We start from the raw sequence: 16882 nt of genomic DNA on the forward strand, positions 1-16882 counted from the left end.
TGTGTGTGTGTGTGTGTGTGTGTGTGTGTTAGGCGCTAGAGGGCAGACTCGAATGAACGCTTTAAAAATGGGTTATAGGTTTTTATTTCAGTCTTTTACACCGTCAGGCGACATTAAATCCAAATTAACATTGTTTAAAGGCCTCATTGAAGAGTTGAGAGTTTTTAAATCCATCCTAAAAATTTACCAGTCAGATATGCTAATAACTATAAGAACTCAATAGTAAATATAATGACTTGGTCATGGGACTTTGTGTTAAAAAATATATATAAAAAAAAAATCAACAATGATGAGCCCTTTACCAGATTCCAATTTATAACACTTTTGTTTAAATATTGCATTCTTAAATAATTGTGCTGAATTTCAGTAAATTGTGGAAAAACACTGGTCTCCATTCATATTAAAATCCAAATAGTTATTCAAACTTATTTACTGAAGTTTTTAGAAATCCAGTATACTGAGAAATAATCATTATGATACATAAGTCAAATTGTTTCCCTCAAACCAATAAAACAAGTTCATTGCAAAATCCTTATCAAAATTAAGTTTAATTGTACATAATTGTCTAGTACACCTGTAATATTTTATTCATATTCCTTAAAGTTTCAACGACAAACTTATCATCGTTTTACCTCTTCTAAGAGGGACTTAATTCTGTAATTCAATATATTAACTTATAATTTAAATTGGTCACAATTTATTCAAGCAAAAATGATGTCATAAATAGATAAAAATGTATTTTATATATTATATTATAAGACTTTAATAAAAATATTATAACACTGTGATAATCCTGAGAACAACATAAATAAAGATATAGGGGAAAAGTGTAAATGTGTGTTTTATGGTGATTTATCACAAACTTGATAAATCAGATACTCTTTCTTCTTAGTCCTTCTCAATATTTTCAAATTTATTATGTGCTCATATCTAATTCAGTCCATAGTCTTATCACTCCATGCCATAGATTTCCTCTTTGCCAGCTCCATCCAGAAAGGCTGTCTTCTATCACTGTTTGGCTGAAGACATGATGAAGGAGGTGATGGTGGTGGTTCTGTTTTCTTCTGCCATCTGACCTCTCGGTCTAGCCTCATAGGACGAGGGGAAACTGCTAATTCTGAGGTAGGTATAAAGTCAGGTATATTTAGATAGAAACAGAATTAATGTCATATTCATTTTCATGCATACACACACACACCTATGCATCAGACCATTACCTGTGAACTTCTTATGACTGGAAATGGTTAGCAATTCATCCAAAGACTGATAAGTTTGGGAGACTGGCGTAGATTTCTGGTCTACTACCTATCAATAATGCAGAAGATAAAAAAGAACATAAACTTTGATTTAAATTGTGATCCACTGTGAATAAGTCAAAAATCCAAGAGTCTCACCTTGACTGCATCAGGTTTTTGGTGGTGCTGTTGCTCTATAAGTAAAGCTTTTCTCCCAAGGCCTCCTGCATACTGAGCCTGGCTCTCTGTTCGGCTTTTTCCCTCGGACACAGAAGTCCAGTCCACTTTCCCAAAAGGCAAAGAAGATATGTTTTCCACAAGAGGCCTGTACTGTGAAAGTGGTGATGGTGACTGATTAGCAGGCTGATGGGGTGTCAGCTTTGGGCTCAGTGATAGACGAAAAGATTGTGATGCTTGAGGTTTTGTCACACTTTGTGCCTGAGTTTGCTGGATTGGATGGGCATGATGTATTGACTCTGATAATTGCTGTTGTGCTTCTTGCATTGTTTGGGTAGATGGCATATACATTCCTGTTGATTGCACTATTTTTTTAGCTGAGTTGGTAGACATTTGTCCTTGTCTGCCACTGAGATAAGTTAGTGGAATTTGATTTGTCGTTGAAAGAGTTTGCTTTAAGGAGAATTCTACTCCTCCTGACTGATCAATGGATGGCTGTGCCAGGCTGATGGAAGTTTTCAGAGGTGGAGATTGGGCTGGATGTGCTGCTCTTACGAAGGCATGCACAAGTGGTAGTTGGGTCTCTGGTGGAATGACAATGGGCTGTGCAGGCACTTGATGTTTGGGCCTTATAGTTCCTGCACTGGGCTGTGAAGATATCTGGGTCATTGGAGATGCAGCTGGCCGTGGGGCTGTCTGCAGGCCAGCAAGGTCATTCAGTGTGCATGTAAATAGTTGCTGAAGGCTTCGGGTCTTTTCTCGCGCCATAGTCATCCAGGATAGCTCAGTGGAAGCTTCTTTTGCACCTGTTAGTAGAGAGCCCTTCTCGCGAACACATGTTGGTGTACTCATAGTGATGTTAAAAGATGAATCTGGCAAATAAGCTGATGCCTGCAAATCTGTAAAAGAATATATAGTAGATTTTATTTGCTCAATGGCATTTTCTACAACAATGAATATGACAATAAAACATAATTAAAATGATTAACTATAGGAATGTAGCTGAACTTATAGGTTTTTTTTATGGAAACCCGGGATTCTTTGTAAAGACTGAGGCCATGTGATTTATTGTTCTCAAACAGTAAAGTACAGGAAGTTCACTTCAAATAAAATTCTCTGCTATCTGCAGTGTTTGTATAGTCGATTAAGAACTAATATAGGTACTGTAAACAATAAAGTGAGGACATTTAATGTGAACTGAAGGACACAAATCTGACCACTGATTGAATGAACCATGGCTTACATTAGGGACATTTTCACATTTGGCCTGAATACTCAAGTCTGCGGTGCATGCTGCTTTTACAAAAAAATTTTATTCATTTATAGTTTATATTAGTGATTATTTAGTGACTTATTAAAATAATTGTTTCTTAATCTGTGATACAGTTGTGCCAACTCACAGCTGTCCCTGGCTTTATCCTGAGATCAAGTCTGTTTAGTTTTGCATTTCCTCGCGCAAACCTGTTGATAGGAGGACTACTTTAAATGGTCTAATGAGTGAATAAGTGCAGTGGTCTGGCAACCCAGGGTGCATTTACTTTTAGTCAAAATAGCTGTTTTCAATGGCTTCTTAATATAAATGAGTTTTAAGTTTGTATATACTTGTATTTGAGTACTGTAAAGACTCTATATTCAAAATAAATTCTCTTTCATACATAGAGCATGAATACTTTTACCTTGTTGATCTGAAACTTAAAACAGTTCAATAGATCACACTCATGTTCAAAATAATCTCTCACTGCAGACAAACTCAGCTCCATAGAGAAAAATGTGTACAAGTGTGAAAAAGCCATAGAGAGCAGCATATATCACTTTCTGGTGTTACTAGGAAAGGAAAATATAATCTTGGCGTCATAGCTTTCCATGTTTTACAGTATTTTGTTTGACCTCTTTAGTCACTGCTTCCAGCTGAGGGATTTTTCAACTTTAGATATGTCTGAAAGCGGTTTATGAAACAAAGAGACTTACCAGTAAATCTATTAAGTCCAGGTCTGTCTTGGTCTCCTCTGGCACTCTGAGGTCGTTTACTGAAGAATTCTGGAGACTCAGCAGAGATAAAGAGCTCAGTGTTATAGAGTGGAGGACTTCTGAGGGCTGTTTCTTTTACAGGCCCTACCTTGCTGTCATTCTGGTCTACAGCTATAGCAATAGTCGATTCTGGCAACCAAGGCATATACCTGACCTCAGTATTGTGCTGTTTGTCTGTGACCTCTGATGGAGATGTGGTGTGTAGCTTCACTTCAGAAGCTTTCCTTTCCTCTTTCTGCTCCTTACTGTCCTTGTTCATTTTCAGATCTTTATTTGTCTTATTTACCTCTTCAACTCTGTCGTGAGTCTCCACTGCCATGTCTCGGGTTTTATTTGCTGGACTGTCCTTTCTTTCTTGACCAACAGACCACAGAGTTATTGTCAGATCTCTAGGTTTGGTTGAAACTACTGGAGTGCTGGAAGCTTTTGCCTGTGATGGATCATTCCCTGTTGGCTTTACTTGTGCATTTATGTCTGCATCCTGTGTTTTGTTGTTTGATGAAGGTTTTATGAGTGGGAACACAAGTTCTTGCTTTCCTCCTGCTTGCTCCATTTGTCCAGTAAAGCTTCTAGTTCTCTGCCTCTCATGACTTTCATCTGAGGTGACAGAAAATCTTAGAGACCGTTGTTGGGTTGTGGAATCCTGTAGGCAGCCTTCCTCACTGGAAAATGGCATTAAGGAGATTTGCTGTATATTTGTTACCTCAGTTTTTTTGTATAAATTTGATGTATTTTTGTGCAGTGAAAGGGATTTCAGTGGCTGGTCTTTAAAATAACTTTCCTGCATTGTAAATTGGACTCTGTTCCTGTCCAATGCATTTCCCTTAAAATGAGTCGTCACCGAATTCAATTCCTTGTCAGTTTTCAGCGGAGGCTGCTCAGTGTCTAACGAAATGGGACATGGAGCATATACATGACTTGCAGTAGACACCACACTGCTTTCAAAGCAGTTAGGTTTGGAGCTATACAGACTCGCCTTAAGGTCTCCACTTCCTTTATGACTGGTGGGCCTAGCTGAGCTAGAATGTTTAACAACCATTCCTTCTACCAAATTCAGTATCTGCTTAGTGCCTACATCTGTGGTTTTGCTCGCAGCAGACTCTTTCTTTAAATTACATTGACTTATAGCACATTGGAGAGAATCATCATCAGCTCCCACCAGTAATTTTAATGGTGAAGCAGGACATGAGCTTTCAGTTGCAGGTACGATAAGACCTTTCCCTGGCCTAATTATTTGCGAGTTGTAGGAGCGAACACGGGTCATTTCCTTGGTGACAGCTATCCTGTTGTCTTCTTCATGTTCAGTGAGAGGTCTTTCCAGGATGATCATACTCTCTGAGCGAGGTCTGCTTTCATCCTGTCCGGGGAGAAGGGTATAAGAGGCGTTTAGGCAAGTAGCATTGATTAGCACTCTAAATGACTAAATGTTACTACATAAATGTTGTAATTTAATTCAAATCAAAGTTATTAGATTGCGTGAGTCAGACTCACTGAGGTGGGCATTCTTCTGCTCTTAGTGCTGGCCCTCTGATTCCGAGGCTTAATGGACATCCGATGACGAGCAGCAGAGTTATCCAGGCAGGGGATAGACTGGGGAAGGGCACTGAAATCTACCCCAGGTGAGGGTGCAGAGGAATAAAATGGTGGCTTTGTGAGGCTGATTGGTTGGGGAAAAATTCCCTGTGATGATGACTTCAGCTGAGAATAAATTAAGAATGATAAATAAAAACCTATCAAGTATATATGATAAAATCTTTTTTTTTCAGCTACTGCTGTGAGACAGAGTCTGATAAACCTACCTTCCACCAGCTTATTTGGTAAATGCAAAAACTTGGGGAAAACTGAAAAATATATCTGATGGATGACTATAACATAATCAAGAAATAGCTGTTTATTTATTTTTTCTTTTATGATTAAAGGAGTTGTAGATTCATTTCATACTGTATGTATCGGGTACAAACAACAGTTCAAGCCTGAACCTCTAACTGCTCTAACTGTCCATGGCTACACCCCAGTTTATAATAAGCTCAGTCTTGATGAAATTTGAGCTTTTTTTAAGCTATAAGTTTGTGCCAATTATTTGAGGAACATGTCCATATCGTTTAAGATAAAAAGAGTAACGTGAATGCTGAGCCAAAAATAATAGTCCCAGTTCCACTTAACATATGGCTAAATTTAAACATCTGTGGTTCCTGAGAAAACAGAAAAGTTTCAGAAACAAAAAAATCAGTGTAAAAGCATAAAAGATGGTCACAGCAAAGCAAAGGTCGCAGTATTGCAAAACATAATACAGGACATTATCTTGAGTTTTTAAGAATTACTTGAGACATGTTAGCAATAAGTTAGAGAAAAGTTATAATAAATATGTTGTTAGAGAATGCATTAGTTATGGGTATTTGGGCAGGCTGTGCATAAAGTTGGGTACCTTGGGTGGCAGTATTTGGGACAAGGTCAGGACTTCACTGGCGTGTTCATGGTTTTCAGTTTGTTTAGTAGGCAGCACCTGAGGTGGTGGGCCTAGATGCATCTTTTGCATCAGTAGTTTTATCTAACCAAAACACACCAAAGAGCAGATAGTGTAAGTGCTTATAATTCGGACTGTAAATCTCACTGTGTAACTGTAACACACTCACTTGCAGTGCTTGGATTTTTCCATGGACATTCTCCTGGGTAAGAACCCATGGTGGCTCAGGCTCTGATTGATGCTGTTCAGATAGAAAGATACTGTCATGTGACAATGACCTGGTTCGCAGCCTGCTCTGGATACAGCTGAGAGAAGGATTTACAGATTTTATTAGAATGTCAAAGACAGATTCTTAATTTATTTACAGAAATCACAACAACGTCCACTATACATCCACTACATTTCTTTAATTACTAAAACAAAACATTAATTAAAATTTCTCACCGAAAATCATCCTTTCGGTCCAGAATTCCTTGCGCAATGTCACTAGCTGATTTACTCTGCTTCATCATGCCTACATTTTCCTTTTTCTTCATTTTTCCAAACAAAGTTAACTTTGGTATCTTCTTCCTTGATGCAGAGAAAGCCATCAGTTAAACAAGATGTACACTTCACTATGGGGAAACATTTTGTGATATGTAATATATAAAATATTCTATAAAGCTAGAATTCAAGACACATTTGTGATATTATAGCATTTAAATCTAATAACATCTCAGCATACATGCATGATGGTTAATTCCTGAACAAGAAAAAACTGTGTTCCACAGAGTCCTATTAATTCTCTTGCACGGTGTTGGTTAGAATTCAGTTTAAATGATGAGTTTAGCATTAGAAAATTGTCTTGATTATAATTACACATAATTAGAAAGTATTAGATGTTTAAGTAGGCCATTTTTAATTTAGCTTTTGTATGTGGCTAGTACCTGCTATATGATTTAACTACTTTTAGCGGTATGTGGAACATTATTGTACTAAAATTACTGAAATAATGATCTCCAGTTCTGTTAATCTATAAAATATTGAGTTAATAAACTTGAGAATACATGTCAGATACTAGCTTATGCTAGAGACCCTACATTTGATATAAAATACAAACATATTAGGTTTAAATAGATTTAACACTAAAATAATGAAGAAACATTCTGGGGACATACTGTCCTCTTAAATTTTCATTGTTCCTTCCCTCCTGATCCCATGTGGCCTACATATCATTTTCTTCATAGCTATCAAAATTAAGAAAGGACAAAATTAGAGAGATATGTAAGACAGGGTGTGATACAAAGACATGTAGACATGTTATGTAGGATAAGAGATTTATAAACTTATATGTCTTCCTGCAGCTATGTTAAATACTACTCACTCAAATGGAAGCTCCCTGATAAAACAATGTCATACTAAAAAAATAGACAATTCATTTTCTCTCTTATTTCAATCTAAGAAAATGTTCTGACTAAATTGAGTTCATAAGTCAATTCTGCATTTGCACACTTTTCTCTACTCATGATGCACTAGTAAGCTCCAGAAGGACAATTAAGTAGATTTCCAAGGTGAATTGCAGCTCAAGTCATTTATACTTTAGACTGTATGTCTGTAGGAATTATGTGTACACATGGTTGTTAATGGTATGGCATTCATAACGTTTTTGGTTGGTTGGTTGCACGTTTGTGTTTGAACACTCAACTTCATTTCAGCTTTGTTTGCTGACAGATTTTGGTGACCCTGGAAGCCAGATCTTCGTACAACTTAACTAAATGTTCAACATGTTCTACATGGTTGTTTGATAATTGACCTGACAAATCTCCTAGCTCAGATAACATAAAGTGGGTCAGCACTCCAGAAGCAACACACTGCAATGTGACCATATATTTGTGTACCTGGACATTTGTGCTTGTGTATTTATGTGCACTGTGCATCTGTTGTGAAGACTGGACTGACTACATACTCCTTGAAGAGCTGCATGTAAATTTAAATAATTCTATAGCTTGCATGATATGAATGCATGTAAAAAAAAATAAAAATAAAAAAGTTCATGAATCAGGCATTAGATGTCTACATAAAGCCATATATGATGAACTTCAACATGTAAGAGTAGGCTTGTCTAAATTTCCCAACATAATCAAACTTACTTAAAGCTGCAATCAGTGATTTTGTTGTAAAGCGAGTTTTTTTAAACTGAAACTGAATTTAAACATACAGAGCCTTGGTCTTCTTTTTTTTGCAGCATGTCTAAAAGCAAAAACACATACCTAGATGAGAACTGCTTTATTTTGGTGCAAGAAAAGGCATTTCTTAATCGACAAAAACAGGGATGTTGGGAATTATTATTTCTGTTGTTCCACAAAGACTCAGGTTTTTATCTCAATAGATATTTTACTGACAACTGATACCTGAATGTAAGGACAGTTTCAAAAATAATATTATGAGAGAAAAGAAATTGCATCCACATTCAAACGTTTTGTGTAATTTATATACCGACCAACAGAGGTTCATTCCGCTGAAGATTGAAAGATTATGTGCTGTAAGTTTTTAATTTAGTTTCAATTTCTATGGATATAACTGTCTAATTTTTCATGTGGTTGTGATTATTTTGATTTTGTCAAAGAATCTCGAATAATTTTTCTCTTTTTGCCGAAGAATCTCTAAATATAAGTTTATATTTTATATTCTAAATAAAGTTTATATCTTAATAAATTTAGTACAGTAATCGTGTAACTTTATTTAAAATAATAATTATGAATATTTAGTTTGAAATAATGACTACATTGTAATGGATAACAATATGTACTTGGTTAATTTCAATACACAATTTTAAAAAGTAATTATGTAAACATTTCTTTATTAAACCTTAGATTACTAATATGTGCAGTTATAAACTGAACAATAAAAAAGTATAATACAAATAAAGATGACAGAGGATTTCAGTGTATACCCGTGTCAAGCATACTACTAGTGAGCAATTACTACATATTACACACAGCTTTTTGGACATGCAACCTGTTCCAAGAGCTCATGTTCCTCATTGTAAAATACATATATACAAAGCAAGCCAATAGATAATCCACCAAAGCATAAGCATGTGCTAACCCTCTCCAAAAAAAAAAGAAAAGACATTCATCTCTGTCCTCTGGATGGAACATTTCATATCGGGCACAGCACAAAGCACAGAGCGGCTTTGCCCCAGATACAGACCACAAATCTGTGCCACAGATCGGGAGTCTGCAAATCCTCCTCGATTCCTCCTCCTATGGACATAAAGTCAGCATGACATCTGGGTGACTTTCAGCCACCCTACATTAAAAGCTGCCATTTTATTACATCTCATACCGACGGTCCAGTTAATAAGGCACCATATTCTTCATTAAAATGACACACTTCTCTTTAAGTAGGCTAACCTTCTGGGAGTTCAGACTCACTCAGTCTGACAATCTCGCCGCCTTTATGTCACTGAATACAAAAAGCAGAACATCCACTTTTTTATTTTATAAAAGATATCATAGTTCTCATATTGAGAACAAAAACTTAGCAGTTATGTTCAGTAGTAATAGATTCAGATCCAGACACTCCGATGTCTTGTGGGGGTTTTGTTTGTTTGTTTGTTTGTTTGTTTGTTTTCCTCTTTTCTAAATGCCTGCAGCACTTGGGCTCTTCAGTGCCCTTGGATGATAGATCATTTAGAGAACCACTATATTAGAAAATCTGAGATGATGAGGACTTGCAGAGATTAAGGGCGATTATACACAGATTTTAATCCTCTTCCAGGGTTATTTCACTAAAACATTTTCTATTACAAGAGAATAATGACGAGTTATGACAGAATAGTGAAATGACTGAGACACTCATGATTTTAAAGACATACACCAAGCTCTATTTCACAGACATGGAAATTGTAGGTTTTACAAATTGTAAATAAAAATGACTTTTAGTCTATAGAAAGAAGTTACATAGAAACCCTGGTGGCTCTGAATTTCATCAGTTATATTAACCCAGATTGTACTACACACATTGGTACATTGAAAACGAGCACATTTGTCGATATACTAAATTGCTAAATAGATTTAAATGTTAAGGCTACTCACGTACGACCACTTCAACCGAACTACTATCCAAAGTCTGTAGTCTGGCTCTGTGCTTCAAAGAGCTTCACCACAGCTGTATCTGTGGATTTGCGCCTTGCCAGCTGTTTCTGAGAGGTAGCCAATCAGAGCGAGCCACTGCTATGTGACCCCGCCCACAACACGCACTTCGGAATGAAATGTTGTTTACCATAATAACCACTAGATGGCGATAGTGCAGGGGGGCGCACAATTTTATAATGTTACACTAATCCCAGGCTCTTTAAAGCAGGTTCATGTAGCAGATTTTCAGTGAGTGCTTGTGTTTCATTTATTTAAACTGATCAGATTTTTTATTTTAATAAAACTACAATTTTAATCAAATCATGACACCTGGAAGAAAGTTTATTTCATGACTCTCTAAGCAAAAAAAAAACATGTAAGTTTAAAGGAGACACTGTACATTTATAACCCCTAATGTTCCGAGTGCGTACTTTGCATACACCATCACTCGTACCACAGCAACATCATTTTCTCTAATGTTTATCCTTCACAGGATCACAGGGAGAACAGAACCTATCCCAGTCGACACTGGGCACAAGGTGCAAGATATCCTCTGATTACATTCGCACACATTCAAACACTAAGGACTATTTAGAAATGCCAATCAGCCTACTAGTTATGTCTTTGTACTAGGGGTGGAAATCAGAGTAAGCAGGAAAAAACCCCACAATGCACCAGGAGAACTTTTAAGTTTTCTGCATGTAGGGTGGAGATGTGAAGAAAACATGCTACCCACTAAGCCACTATGTTGTCTGCACCCTCATTCTTCTCCTGCTGTTGGCTACAATGACCTTTTTTCTCCCTGTCCTCTCTGTGTTGGTGTTCTGGTGTATTATGTTTTACGAATTAAACACTGCACACTGATTTAGTATTTTATTACAAATGGAATCAAATTGCAACAAACCTCATAAAAAATGTCCACTTTAAATTCATACAAACATAGACAATCAACATGTGCTTTCAGACATCTTGATGATTAACATAAATAGATAGGTTCTAAAAAGATAGTTCTAGGCTATAACCAGTTTGTATACCAGTCTGGTTATTTATTATTTACAGATCAGCAGACATCATTCTGAGCTCTTTTTAAGGCCGTCTTTACACCAGACTGCAGCAAGACCACATACGTCCCCTTCTCACGATAATCAATGTGGCCTTTACACTAGTACACTAGCAGTAACACTGTTTAAAATAGAGATAAGGATATTTCTTATTTGCATAGCACAATCAGCAACATGCATGTTAATATATTAGGCACTTAGTGCACAGCTCTGAGATTCATTTATAAACAGTAAACCCTTAACAGAGTTAAAAACAGTAAACCAGAAAAAAACCCACTAGTCCAAGCAGTGTATAGTAGGATAAAGTAAATACACAAATACAAATATTTTTGTCATGTCTTCTTGGTGTGCTTTGTATGGAAAACGTCCACTGTGGTCTCATGACATTCTCTCAAGTCATAATCACAGTAGCCAATGAAGAAACGGCCCTGTAAATAAAACATAGAAAATACAGTAGCATCTAGCTGTGAATTATATAACCTTCTACTACAATTTGTTAAAAGAAAAAATCGTATCTAATAAGAGTTGTGATTTCATACAAAAGTCTCACCTTAGGTTTCTTGAAATAATCAAGTCCTCTGCCAATCTTGATAATCCAACCATTATCGAATCTAAGCAAATAAACCACTGTTTGTTTATACTTTACAAAAATGAGAATATTTCACTGATCCTGGTTTATCTATATACTTATTTATCGATTCAACTATATTTAAAATGTTTTTTTCTATTTTATATTACAGTATAACATATGATCTGCATTACCTGATCTCCCTGTCATGAATAGTGGAGGAATATTTAATGTCCAGACAAACATCTTGACTCTGCAAAGACTGGCAGATTTCTGCTAGTGCACTCTGTTGCTGGGAGGAGCCATCCTACATAAATAACATTGGATTTAACATTGGATTTAAAGCACAATCACAATATTCTGTATCCCATAAAGATAAACCAACCAGGCAAAACTCACTTCATCTTGTGAGGTCAGGAGATTAATCTTCTTTACGTTACACTTGGCTTTTAGCAGCATTTCACAGAAACGCAGGAAGTTATATAGCTGAAAAAGACAGACCATGATATGATTCGATTTTTTGGAGAAAAAAAAAACACAAATAAATAAAAAAAGTTTTCCAACAAAGGTTCATTAAAGTAGACTATAGACTTTTTTCCATTGTTACCTGGTGCACGTGACGGATATAAGGGTCCTCAACCCAGACTTCAGTGAGTCCTTCTCTAATGTATGGCTTGAAAAGGGTCTCATAGCTGAAACCTGTGGCGCTGTCAGTGATTTTAATTTGCTCATGGTATTTCCCTTCTGATAATATAGAAAAGAATATACAAAGACAGTGTGAGAAGGGGCTAGAAAACAATGATTTCAGAAGTGATGCTAAATGAAGATGAGTTCCATGTACTGGTCTGAAATACAGTGATTTACAATGTGACACTGCATACATCTGTATTTTACCTTCTTTTACTTTGTTTAGGTGCACTTTTATCTGCTCAGCTCGATCCATGTAACCCTTGATTTTTTCTCTGTAGTGAACTTTTTTGGATTCATCTTTTATCGCTGGAAAAAGACAGATTAGGACAAAAACTTGAGTCTCAAATAACTGACATATTCCAGAAAAACCCATCAGATGAACATAGTTTTCTTCACTTAACATACTCTTGCATCGCTACTTAAAGATAACAGAAATTCATTCCACCCAAACAACATAAACATTTTCATTAACTTTCTAAAGTTTCTTGGGAAACTTCATTGTTTGTTTATTTTTGTTGTAAAGATCAGGCTAGATCAATCAAGAGCCAATATAAGAAATACAGCAGCAAAAAACAACTGTAATAAAATTGGCTTTCTATTTTATTTATTACATTTTAAATGAAATAAACACATACACATAAATACAACATTTATCAGACTGTATATTTATAATCACACCCCCAGTGTCACCCATATGAGGATGAGGTTCCCTTTTGAGTCCTTTGGTTCCTCTCAAGGTTTCTTCCTTCACCATTCAAGGGAGTTTTTTCCTCCCCACAGTCACCTGCGTCACCTCAGACTTACTCATTGGTGATAAATACACCCAAATAAATACATATTTATTGGTGATAAATATAAGCACATTCAAATCTATCTAATATCTTGAATTTTGTATGATATTAATCTTTATATTATTCTTTATAATAACCTTTTGTTCTATGTTTATGTTCTGTAAAGCTACTTTGAGACGATGTCACTTGTGAAAAAAAAAAGTGCTATAGAAATAAACTTGGATTGAATTGAATCCTATAAAAAAAACAATGTCACCAAACTTTCGACAAGGTTTTTGGTTTTAAAAGGGGTTTTATTTACCTTTCAGCACGTCTATAAGTAGCTGAATGCCTTCCTGGTAGCACACAAGAGATTCCTGAAAGCGTGAACTGTGATCAAGCTCTACAGCTCTCTTAAGTACAGACACAGCTGATGTTTCCATCCCAGGAAGCCAGTTCTGTGACATGGCTGTTTATCTTACTCAGGTCTTGTCAGTAAATGTAAGTTTCCCAGGTTAAAACCTTTTCTCCTAATAACCAGGTAAATAACAATAACTTATCAGGTCACGTTATACATTTTTAGAGGAGCTTCATGTATTTAAAATCAAGAGTGAATGAAGCACTTCCTGATGTTTGTTTTGCTTCTTCATTGAATTGACAGCCAAACTATATTGTGCATTACTGCCACCTACTGGGTCACTACAGGGCTGAAGATTTCATCAATATATCCTTTTATTTATGCACTAAACCTGTATATCTTAAAATATATAATGACTGCTGTGTTAATCCTTTGTGATTTACTTTAAAATTCTCAATATCTATTTTTCTACTGTCTGATTAGGGGTTTGCAGTGATGTAAAATAATTGTGTGTATCTACCTTCAAATTTAATTTAGATCAATTCTATATCTATATCTATATCTATATCTATATCTATAGTTAAAGAGTATAAATAAAGAGATTTAAGTTGTAAACATAGGGACTTAAATACTCAACTCGTACTTCCGATACATTTTATGTGAAGGGACCGACTTCCGTTTCCGGTCTTATTAGCTGATTTGGGTCAATAGTGCACTTGAAAACTGTATTAAGTCCCTTTATGTGTTAATTCTGAGCATTATTAATGTTCGGTCGCAGATTAGAGTGACGTTAAAGCTCTAACGACACGTTTAAGTGGAGGGAACGGTTTCGTGTTAGCCTAGCACATGTTAGCACAACAATAACCTTGGTACACATGTGATGCTTGTTATCATCTAAACAGAAGAAATGGCAGGATTGGGTCGAATCCTCATGTCTGTCTCTGCTTTGGCAAAGGTATAAATGGCTTTAAGTTTATTTTTCAGATGAATTCTTATCATGTACTCAGTGTAATAAATGATTTGTGTCAACTTGCTGTTGCAGAATCAGATAGAAGCTACATCAAGGCCAGTGTACATGGTTTGTAGGAGCAAATTTACAAGGTCTCGTATTCCTCCACAGGTACATCAATTCAAAATGATTTATTTGTGCACATAATGTCATTAGGTTTGGAAGGAAACAAAAATGGGGGTTAAGTGCAATGATTTTTTATATATAATGTATATAAATGTGTATTTATATACTCCTACTGTTTATATTGTCTTGTATAGTCTGTTTTGTCTTGTCTAGTCCATGCTAAATGTATACTATAGTGTTATTTATGTCTGTACTTTTGAGAGTCACAAACCTTCCTTGTGTGTGTCAACACATTTGGCCAATTAACCTGATTCTGATCATCTCATTTGTATTAGGGAAAATGTACACTCAGAGCACATAGGAACACCTGCAGACCTATTTATTCATTCATGCAGTTATATAGTCACACAATCATGTGGCAGCGGTGCAGCATATAAAATCATGAAGATATGCACCAGAAGCTTCAGATAATGTTCACATCAACCACCTTTGTGATGTCTGTGAAATAAATAAAAAAATAATAATAAAACATGTGTGGAGGATCTTGAAGGAAAAAGCGTCTCAGCATCCCGAAAACATCAAACTTTGAGGTGGATGGGTGACAACAGCAGGTTCCACTCCTGTCAGCCAAAAACAATCTGACTCTATCACGGGCACTGAATCACTTAAAATGTAAAGCTGAATATGAAGGGGGAAAAATCACCTGGTCTTTTTCCAGTCTTTCAGTCCTTCACTTTCCAGTTTTTCCAGCTGTTTGGTTTCTCTAAGCCTGTGCTTATGATTTATGGGGAAATAAAAGTCACAGAAATCACACACTTTCTTTTCATCCTGATGGTTTGATCTGAACAATAACTGAAGCTCTTGAGCTGCATCTGCATGATTTTATGCATTATGCTGCTGCCACACAAGTGTTAATTCTTTTGTTGTACTCTCAGTATACTAAATGTCCCTCTGCAATGTCTAGGTGTTTGAAGAGTGTTCTAAGGAACATGAAATGTACGGTGGTGATCCAGAGCAGCCACATAAACTTCACGTAGTGACGCGAGTCAAGAGTACAAAGGGACGTCCTTACTGGGAAAAAAAGGTGGTGAAGAGTTTGGGGCTATTGAAGGTGAGCAATATTTAGTACTACTACAAAAACACATGCAGTTGATGCTGGATAGTTTTATCATTTGTTCAAACATGGTGTTTGCACAGTGTTTTATTTTTCTGCAATCAAGCTTCCGTTTCGATTACCACATAAAACACGAGATAAACAAAGCACTAGTAACTTTCATGTGGTTTTCATTCCAGGAAACAGATTAGAATAGAAAGATAACCCTTTCCCAGGATTATATTTATATGGATTTGTATTATCACAGGGGTGACTTCAAAGGTAAGAAAGACTTAATGACCCACTCACTTATTGTTTTTCTTTTTGGCAGTCTCATGAACCCAGAGTACACAAGAACATGCCCTCAGTGAATAACCAACTGAAAATCATTAAGCACCTGGTTAGGTGAGTTCTCCTTGCTTACACTTTTTAAAGCATTTTTCAGTTTAGAATTGAAGGGTTTAATGCAATAATCTGTCTATAATGTCTAATCATTGTTACATACAGCATCTACATCACCATACAAAAAATAAATTGTAGTATATAAAAATATAAAAAATGTAGTATTTTCCCTTCACTTCTCCTAGTGTGAAATAGAAAAATGCTGGATCTTGTGTTATTTGCCAGGTTGCACTGACTGGTTGGCAAAATGCACTAAAATAATTTTTTTTTTTGTGCTTCAACAAAGATTCTGCTCCAGAACTACTTAAGAAATAATTTGTCGGCTCAGCAGTTTTTGGTATAGGACTGAGCACATAAACCATTAAAACAAAGCCATTATGTATGAGAAATGAATCGCTTCCAAAGAACTCAAAAGATGCTTCAGGTCTCCAGGTGGATAGAGACTTGTTACTGATTGCTGAGTACTGAGTTTATTTTTTACTTTATGTAGGATCCAACCCTTAAAACTTCCGAATGGACTACCTTCAGAAGAAGAAATGGGAGGTTCATATCTGAACAGTAAAGGAGAGCTGGTAATAAAACAACTTCCGACGTCTGCAGCACAGAAAACTGTGGCGTAATAGACTCCTCTGTCTTTGCTGTTTATTAAACATTAATAAAACTGTAATTCTATGCTTTTCTTTGAAAATATTGTCTTTAGATCTGTAATTGTGAAGGTTTAATGAATATAATGGGTTATACCATGTAAGCAGGTTTGGGAGCGAATATACTTAACACTTCTGAGACAAGCATCTGTATTAAATAGTTTTTAAAGAGAATGTCTCACTGAATTTATTGAAAGTG

The 16882-nt window shown here is 36.0% G+C and overlaps 3 protein-coding genes across 3 annotated transcripts; 1 reads left to right on the top strand and 2 right to left on the bottom strand.

Moving 5' to 3' along the window:
* Positions 1 to 49: 49 nt before the first annotated feature.
* Positions 50 to 10089, bottom strand: cracdla (cracd like a). Its single transcript, XM_027164230.2, has 9 exons — positions 9984 to 10089; positions 6349 to 6475; positions 6074 to 6209; positions 5866 to 5988; positions 4932 to 5138; positions 3381 to 4797; positions 1395 to 2311; positions 1218 to 1305; positions 50 to 1117 (listed from the first exon to the last, which is right to left on the bottom strand). Exons 2-9 carry the CDS (start codon positions 6438 to 6440, stop codon positions 936 to 938), a joined length of 3162 nt encoding a protein of 1053 aa, XP_027020031.1. The 5' UTR covers positions 6441 to 6475; positions 9984 to 10089; the 3' UTR covers positions 50 to 935.
* Positions 10090 to 10882: 793 nt separating this feature from the next.
* Positions 10883 to 13955, bottom strand: mitd1 (MIT, microtubule interacting and transport, domain containing 1). The gene is made up of 7 exons (XM_027164631.2): positions 13434 to 13955; positions 12546 to 12647; positions 12259 to 12395; positions 12051 to 12137; positions 11846 to 11958; positions 11634 to 11694; positions 10883 to 11511 (listed from the first exon to the last, which is right to left on the bottom strand). The coding sequence occupies exons 1-7, from the start codon at positions 13576 to 13578 to the stop codon at positions 11416 to 11418; spliced, it is 741 nt and encodes a 246-aa protein (XP_027020432.2). The 5' UTR covers positions 13579 to 13955; the 3' UTR covers positions 10883 to 11415.
* Positions 13956 to 14142: 187 nt separating this feature from the next.
* On the top strand, positions 14143 to 16854 carry mrpl30 (mitochondrial ribosomal protein L30). Its single transcript, XM_027164632.2, has 5 exons — positions 14143 to 14424; positions 14512 to 14589; positions 15509 to 15655; positions 15969 to 16042; positions 16530 to 16854. The coding sequence occupies exons 1-5, from the start codon at positions 14377 to 14379 to the stop codon at positions 16657 to 16659; spliced, it is 477 nt and encodes a 158-aa protein (XP_027020433.1). The 5' UTR covers positions 14143 to 14376; the 3' UTR covers positions 16660 to 16854.
* Positions 16855 to 16882: the final 28 nt, after the last annotated feature.

This window comes from Tachysurus fulvidraco, chromosome 6 (genome assembly GCF_022655615.1).
Source record: "Tachysurus fulvidraco isolate hzauxx_2018 chromosome 6, HZAU_PFXX_2.0, whole genome shotgun sequence".
Taxonomy (NCBI): domain Eukaryota; kingdom Metazoa; phylum Chordata; class Actinopteri; order Siluriformes; family Bagridae; genus Tachysurus; species Tachysurus fulvidraco.

Bases quoted from the DNA above. Each gene is read 5' to 3' on its own strand.
- cracdla (XM_027164230.2), bottom strand. From the start codon at position 6,440: ATGAAGAAAAAGGAAAATGTAGGCATGATGAAGCAGAGTAAATCAGCT. The intron at 5,989-6,073 runs GTGAGTGTGTTA...TGTTTTGGTTAG, and splicing joins GAAAAATCCAAGCACTGCAA to ATAAAACTACTGATGCAAAA. The intron at 1,118-1,217 runs GTAATGGTCTGA...TACCTACCTCAG, and splicing joins CAGTCATAAGAAGTTCACAG to AATTAGCAGTTTCCCCTCGT.
- mitd1 (XM_027164631.2), bottom strand. From the start codon at position 13,578: ATGTCACAGAACTGGCTTCCTGGGATGGAAACATCAGCTGTGTCTGTA. The intron at 12,648-13,433 runs GTAAATAAAACC...GTCTTTTTCCAG, and splicing joins ACTTATAGACGTGCTGAAAG to CGATAAAAGATGAATCCAAA. The intron at 11,512-11,633 runs GTGAGACTTTTG...TTTTATTTACAG, and splicing joins ATTATTTCAAGAAACCTAAG to GGCCGTTTCTTCATTGGCTA.
- mrpl30 (XM_027164632.2), top strand. From the start codon at position 14,377: ATGGCAGGATTGGGTCGAATCCTCATGTCTGTCTCTGCTTTGGCAAAG. The intron at 14,425-14,511 runs GTATAAATGGCT...TTGCTGTTGCAG, and splicing joins CTGTCTCTGCTTTGGCAAAG to AATCAGATAGAAGCTACATC. The intron at 15,656-15,968 runs GTGAGCAATATT...TCTTTTTGGCAG, and splicing joins AGAGTTTGGGGCTATTGAAG to TCTCATGAACCCAGAGTACA.